Source organism: Phaethon lepturus, unplaced genomic scaffold (assembly GCF_000687285.1).
Source record: "Phaethon lepturus isolate BGI_N335 unplaced genomic scaffold, ASM68728v1 scaffold20131, whole genome shotgun sequence".
In the NCBI taxonomy this organism is placed as follows: domain Eukaryota; kingdom Metazoa; phylum Chordata; class Aves; order Phaethontiformes; family Phaethontidae; genus Phaethon; species Phaethon lepturus.
The window spans coordinates 17987-25396 of record NW_010520074.1 but is presented as its reverse complement, the minus strand read 5'-3'; the positions used below and the strand labels follow the sequence as shown (position 1 = coordinate 25396).

General features: G+C 49.3%; 1 protein-coding gene across 1 annotated transcript in view; it reads right to left on the bottom strand.

Annotated features, from left to right (window-relative positions):
• Nucleotides 1-2262: 2262 nt before the first annotated feature.
• The window catches only part of ARHGAP1 (Rho GTPase activating protein 1), a 21278-nt gene continuing 16130 nt past the window's right edge, over nucleotides 2263-7410 (bottom strand). The window contains exons 7-13 of the mRNA XM_010297278.1: nucleotides 7071-7169; nucleotides 5865-5972; nucleotides 4556-4632; nucleotides 4089-4166; nucleotides 3419-3547; nucleotides 3136-3239; nucleotides 2263-2442 (exon numbers count right to left, since the gene is read on the bottom strand). Of these exons, the coding sequence (XP_010295580.1) occupies nucleotides 2263-2442; nucleotides 3136-3239; nucleotides 3419-3547; nucleotides 4089-4166; nucleotides 4556-4632; nucleotides 5865-5972; nucleotides 7071-7169 (775 nt within the window). The remainder of the gene's footprint in view (nucleotides 2443-3135; nucleotides 3240-3418; nucleotides 3548-4088; nucleotides 4167-4555; nucleotides 4633-5864; nucleotides 5973-7070; nucleotides 7170-7410) is intronic.

Here is a 7410-nt window from a genome sequence, read left to right as displayed (position 1 = left end):
GACCGCTGTGGGCTCCCTCAGCCTCCCCGCTCCTGCCAGGCTGTCCAGAAAGCCCTGCCTCTTAAACACAGGAGGTGTAAGTACACCTCTCTCCACATTTTCCATCCCATTAGATTACTCCTCTATGGCACATCAGCCCTGTTTAATTTACTCTACAGGTAAATTACGAGCTGAGTATCTCTACTTCCAAAACATTTATTTGGTTACTGCTGCAAATTGTTCAGGCTGAAACAATTCATATCCTGGCCATACAGGGAAGACTCCTACTCTTGGGAGAGGGACACTAAGCAGCCTTGTAGACTCCACAGGGCAAAGTACCCCAGTATCTAGAAGGGATCAGACCCAGCCCTCTCCTACAGCATCTCTTGCTCCAGCCTTAGTAATGCTCAGTTTCTTGGTCACTGTTCCCACCCATATGTTGGTGTGTCTTCTCCAAGTCAGCTGGCTGGACCTGTGCTGCCCCACAGAGCTGCCTATGTTCACACCTATCCCCATTCCAGAGCTTAGCAAAAAGAGCAATTTCCTAATTCCTGCAGCAGATGTCACTTATTTTGATTACAACTGGGGCACTGACCTTTATTCAGTGTTTAAAGGCAGACTAAAATATTATGAAAAAGCAAATTCTATTTAGCATCCAGTAGCTTTTTAAAAATTAGTTCTACTTGGTCCAAAAGATTTGTCCCTGTGGCCAGATGCAGCAGGGAGGACTGGCCAGGCACGCAGGGCACAAGACAAAAAGATATAACACACCAGTGAAGCAAGGCTAGAAGCTCCCTACTAACACCCTGCCAGGCCCAGGCTAAGGAGAGGGATCTCTTTTCACTCGGGTAACAGGAATGCTACAACTGAAAACCAACAGTGATGCTCTAACAGTACTGCAGCTTTTTTTTTTGGGAAGGTGCCAGGCCCACCCCCCTCTGAGCCTGCCTTGTGGACAACCCGATCTCTCCAGCTGTGCCCAGGACATACAGGATGCATCCGACCAAGCTTCCAAGGTAGCACGGAAGGAAGGTATGAACCGAGGAGGAGATGGGGCAAAGGCCCTTGGCATGGAATAGCTGTTCCCTCACAGCTTTGGCACATGAGAGCTCAGCACCTGGGCAGAAATTTATAATCCAAGCCTGGTGCACTCCAGGGTGAGGGTTAGCCCCAGTCCCTAGACCCTCCCTCACGGCCATGCTCTCTGTTACACTGTGCTGGGGAAAGTTCTGCTCAAAAAGACAACTAGCCAAGGCCTTCTGTGCCGGTCACCACAGATACACATGCCTGATGGAGGAGAACTGGCCTTGTGCTGCTGCCACAGCGAAAGGCAGTGATCCTTATAGTGTTCAGCAGTTCAGTGCCACCAGGGCACTTGCTCCCTGCCATTCAGGCTTACCAGCTGCCAAAGGGCCCCAGCCAGCCCCCCTGCACAGCCAGGTCCAGCAGGAACCTTCCCAGCTGGGCTGGAAATGCTGCTGGAGGGACAAACACACCTCAGCTGGATAGCTACGGGAGGCACCTCACCCACTACACCCCCGCAAATACTGAATAGTATCTGGAGTGGGTGACCCCAGAGGGGTTTGGGTTAAATTCAGCTTCCATGTATCGGAGTCTGACAAGCAATACAGCCTATGTGCTGTAAGCCTGTCCTTCACTTGCCTGCCAAAAGCATAGGGTCTAGAGTGGTGTTTGCAAGTGCAGGACATGCTGCTACCTGAAGCACAAGGGATGCCTGGCTCCCTTCCCTGATTTAGGTGCCTCTGGGGAGAGGCAGGATGCACATTCAGTGCTGAGAGATGGCACTCACAGCAAGAACATCTCTGCCACAAAACCCCGCATGCCTGCCCTAGCCCAGGCAGCCCAGCTGAGGCAAGGCAGGAGAGCTGGGGCTATTCGGAGTGTAAACAAAAAAGATCTTTGCTGAGGAACGGACCAGGAGGGCAGAAAAACTGTACGTGAGGGAAGGAGGAAAGGAAGGCAGGTCATCCAATAGGGCAGCAGACTGGTGATGAGCCCTGGAGGAGCTGCACAGACTGGCAGGTGGGTTACAACTCCACTCTCAGCAGCTGGGAGACCAGCTCCCCTCCCCATCCAGAGCAGCAGGTCTCCTGCTCACTTACTTACACACTTTCTCCACTATCTCCACAGCCCTCGCTCTGCTCATCACCCAGAGGATCAATGGTCCCTTTGCACTGGAGACAACTTGGTCACAGCTCCAAGACAAGCTGGGAAAGAAGGTGGGAAGGTGGGCACAGTGTGCTGGTGTGGGTTGGCCTGGATTCAGGCCTCCACATCCTCAAAGAGCTCCTTCTGGTGGTCCAGCAGGAACTTGGTAAAGGTATTGATGGGGTTGATGGCTTTTAGGGTGATAGCTACATCTTTGGCCCACAGCAGATTTGGGCCAAACACAACTGCCAGGTTGGTGTTTGTCATCTTGTTTCTGTCACTGTGAGCAGAGACCTATGTGGGAAGGAAAGAGACCATTGTGAATCCTACAGAACAACACAGCAGCTGCCCTCTACCCTCCCCAAAGCCAGAGCTGACAGACGCCCAAGGGCAAATAGGAAGAGAGAAGCTGAAGGCCCAATGCGAGAAGCCAGCTGGGGAAAACACAGATGACATTCAGCGTTCAGGAGGTAAGGAGCAATATCTTGCCATTTGCCACTACAGCTTAACCACCAGGCCATATCATAACAATGGGACCAAGAGCAGTGTCAGCCAGTACCTCTACAGTCCAGATCACCACATAAAACAAAATGATCCTCCCTCTTGCTAGAATAGCCTTGCAGTGGCTTCCCTGGCAGCAGAAAGTTCTGTAGGGAGGATTCTAGACCCCTCTTCTAGTCTCATCTTCTACTCAGGTATTTTGCAGTTGTACCTCCACACTGGGGAGCTTCCAGCCTCCCTGGTACAGACCACACAGGCTTAATGCCTGCCTGCAACTCTCAGTGTTCTGAGAAGCAATTGCTTAGGCTAGTTCATCATGACCATTCTTGACCTCTGTATAACAAGAACATAAGGTAAGGAAAGGCAATCTCCTAGCCTGAGACTCATTTCCTCTCAAAGGAAAAGGGGGAGCGGGCAGTCACAAAGCTGATGCAAGGCACTGGCAACTGAATTAGAATATGACTGCCCACCTTTGGAGCAGCTCACCTGCACCAGAAAGGCTGTCAGTAAATGGAGCACTTGGTAGTTTTCTTCTGGCAGAGTCTGAAGTGTTTTGCGAACAACATCCACACGATTCACCTCCTCCACACCTGAAAATCAAGACAGGACAAAAGCAGGTCCATGAGGAATCCTCAGCACCCACCCTGATGAAAGCTCTGTTTGCAGTCCCAGGGTATCCCACACAGGACTGTGCTCCCCCCACCCCCAGTTATCTCTGCCCTTGGCGAGTGCAATGTTCAGGGAGTAGCATACTCTTGTTATAACTCACTCTGGAAGCTGACCACATGGCTGTAGAGGCCGAAAGTGAGGAGGGGCTCTGGTAGCTCCCTCAAGAAGGTCTTGAGAATCACAGCAGGGAGGTGGACATCTTCATACTGCTGGAAATCTACAGGCACACCTGAGAAAGCAGAGCAGAAACTCAGCGCTCACTGGCCAAAGCAGGACCTCCTCCAGACAAAGAACTGGACATGGTGGTCAGAGCCCAGAACTAGGGAAGCAGTTAAAGAACACAGAGAGGGTGCTGAAGCACCACATCTTCTAGCAGCGTGGAGAAACATGTCCCAAAAGTATATGCAAAGCACTGCTGAATCCAGCACTACATCTTTAGAAGTCATCAAATGAAACAGATAAAGTGTCCTGGTCATCTTCAGTCCCTCCAGTATAGCCAGAATAAGACGGTATATGCCACCCCGAGAAACAGGGAAATTTTCAGGAAGGAAAAGGGCAGCAACGGGAACATGAGTGGGAAGGAATATGCTTTCCACACAGCAGAAGTATCAGCTGCTTCTCCCTTGCAACTCGGGTCATACCCTGATGGGGCCTCACCTAGACACCTATCAGAGAAGGAGAGGAGTCATGATGGACTAGTTCCAACATAGTTCCAGTTGGACAGTAGTAGTTAGGGAATGAGAGGGGCTCTGCTGAGTTCGGGCACTTACCCATGTTGTATTTTTGCTGGACCTCCCTGACAACCTGTGTATTCGCTGATCTCCGGAAAATCCCCTCTGTAGCAAGAGCTGGGAAGTGAGAGCAGATGGAGAAGGAAGATCAGCCATGAGAGTCTCTAAAAACGCTGGTCTTAACAATCATAAATCCATGCTGTGGGGCGTTCAGACAGATGTCTTTTTCAGAGTACAGCAATTCTTTCTGCTTCCACTACCAGGCAAAGGATGCAAGGAGCATTTTGCTACTCTTATACAAGTGGGAGGATAGACAACTGGAAGAAAGAGGTCTCCTCAGCCCTGCACAATCTCACTTGAAGGCTAACTCACCTAGTTCAGGCCTTTACACCTTATTCTAGACTGCTGTTCTTCTTTATCTTACCACACTCTGGGTGGGAACTTGGGTGGAGGAGAGGCCACTGACATGCAATTAAGAGAGGCTGCGGCTTCCCCTGAACACTTACCATGCTCCTGCAAATGAGCAATGGTGTCTCTGACCACCAGAGGAACAGGAGACTGATCAGGGCTCTTCTCCCTGAGACTGTGGGAAAAGACAAAAGGTTACAAATGACTGGTCCTCCCTGCCCTGCATGCAGCCCCTGAGTCTTGAAGTTGCCCGCACAAGCTCTGCCACATAGGATCTTGCTATCCCAGTCCCTGGTTCAGCCATTATTCCAGCCTTCTATCCCCTCTTCACCCATCACGCTACATCATTTGCTGGAGCAAGTATGAGCTTATTACTACACCACAGGAACATTTCATTCTCTTCTGTAAAAATCATAGCCTGTAGATAGCCAAAGGTGTTCCCAGAAGGCAAGACTGCTAGTTATGAATCAGATGAAAAGGGTTAAGATTTATTTTTTCTTCCCCATGGGAACAAGGGCAGAAAGAAGTTGACAAATGGCAGAAATATATATGGGAGAAGTTTAGCCACCCCACTCCTGTAAGGGAAGATATATCAACGCAATGGCTATCAGGGAAGACCTAGTGATGCCAAGGTGTTCGCTGTCACCCTCACATTCAATTGTCTATACCACTTGATAGCATAGAGCTATTCACCCCTCTCAGGCTACTAACAAGCTCAGGCACACAACACCACAGGGGTTAGATCTGGAAATGTTGTGCTGAAGCTGGGGAATGTGTTCCCAGATTGCTTCAGAGGGTCTGTCTGGCCACACAGTACTGGCTCCTCCTCATTCCCCTGGGAGGCAAAATCACACTCAAAGTTAAAAATACCTTCAACACTTAGCCAGTATCACTAGCCCTTCCCAGTGTCTGTGTTTGCCTGTGTCACCCTGCAGGAATGGGGGCCGGGAATCAGTACAAGGGTGAATAGAAGTGCTTTTAAAATAGAATTTGTGATATGGAAAAAATAAGAAACAGATCTGCCGCACTGCTGAATCAAAATAGCATAGTCCTAAAGACACCTCCACCAGCCTCCTACAGACTTCTTTTGCTTAAAGGAAGTTTCTAGTGGCATAAAGCTGTCCCCATGGCCCTTATTTTGCCCTTCTTTTAGTGGCCCTTAGCTGCAGAAACAATCTCATCCTAATTTAGATACAATCTAGCTGGAGAATCAAGAGGGTGGAACTGAACTGAGTCAGTCAGGATCCGGACGTGAGCGCAGAGTTCCTCAGAAGAATGATTAAAGCTTAGTAGGAGGTCTGAACTGCAAGAAATTTTACAGCCACTTTTGCTGCCATTCAGTTATAAATACACTGACCTCATATAAAGCAAGTCAGGGCAAAAGCAACACAATCCAGAAATACTCACTGCTGGAGCGAGACTCCAAACTGCTGGTTTGGCAGTGGTGGGCGTGGGGGTGTTGGCTTCTGGGGCACTTGTGAAGGTTTTTGCAGGGATCTCAGATATTCATCATATCTGTGGCAAAATATAAACTAGTAAAAAGCCACTTCACCTCCCAGAAAAGAGCATGAACCCCACATTGCACATGACCCATTGCACACCCACTGGTAACAGCTCCAGCCTAACATGGTTGATTTGTTCTTCAACCTGGAGACAAGAAAGCTCTGGAGAGATCTTATTGCAGCCTTCCAGTACCTAAAGGGGGCTTAGAAGAAAGACGGGGACAGCTTCTTAGCAGGGCCTGTTGCGATAGGACATGGGGTGATGGTTTGAAACTAAGAGGGTAGATTTAGACTAGATAAAAGGAAGAAATTTCTCCCAGTGAGGGTGGTGAACCACTGGCACAGGTTGCCCAGAGAGGTGGCAGATGCCCCATCCCTGGAAACATTCAAGGTCAGGTTAGACAAGACTCTGAGCAACCTGGTCTAGTTGCTCATTGCAGGGGGGTTGTACTAGATGGCCTTTAAAGGTCCCTTCCAACCCAAACTATTTTATGATTCCACCTATACAAAAACAGGACAGGCAGCTCTGAAGCACAGGGGCAACAAGAACAAACACCTGGTGGCCAGAAAAAAGCAGAAAGAAGAATATCTATCTGGAATCAGGAGCTGGAGTAGCTGAGGATGACACATAGCATGAGCAGGAGGTCAGGACAGCACTGCTTGTGATGAGACAGTTGCATGTGTGTGTGAGGGACCAGGGAATCAATCTGGTAGGACAAAGATCATAGCAACTTTGGGAAGCCTCAAAAACAAGCTGAACCATGCAGAGTAAGCAAAGCAGGTGCCCAGATGCAGCAGATGCACACCAGGAGTTCCAGGTCAGTGTTAAGGTCACTAGCTTGCAGAAAGCCCCTGAGGGGGTAAATGGGAAAGGCAGGATTGGTGCTCTGCTGGAAGAGGATTTTTAACTCAAGGACATAACTGTGCACTGGGGCCACGGACACACAGGAAGGAGCATGGAGAGAAACAATGATTTTTAAGGCAATTTGTCACCACTCCCTCCAAAAACACTGCCTGAGTGGAACAATCTCTTCCTCCTCTTGCCATTTCTCCAGAAAAGTCCCCTCTCACAGAGCGCCCTAAGCAAATGGGAGACAGGCAGCATTCTCACTTCAGTACTTGGCTTGGGATCCCCAACTGTTCCAGCTTCACATACTCCTCCAGCTCACTAAGGAAGTTCACATAAAAAATCTTTCGTCCAAACTTAAAGCTGAAAAACAAGAGAAAAGTAGGTATGTGAGGAATCAGGAAATCAAATATCAGAACTGACTTCTTACAGGCAAGGAAAGCAGGGGTCTGCAAGACACATCAATGAGGCAAAGGGGCAGTTATGGCTGAGCAGCAGAGATGTCGTCCACATAGCCCTCCAACTCCGTATATTTTACCAGGAGACGCCAAGACTTTTCAAGTCACATTAGAAGCCCTAGCAGCAGCAGGGTCCCTAAAATGCT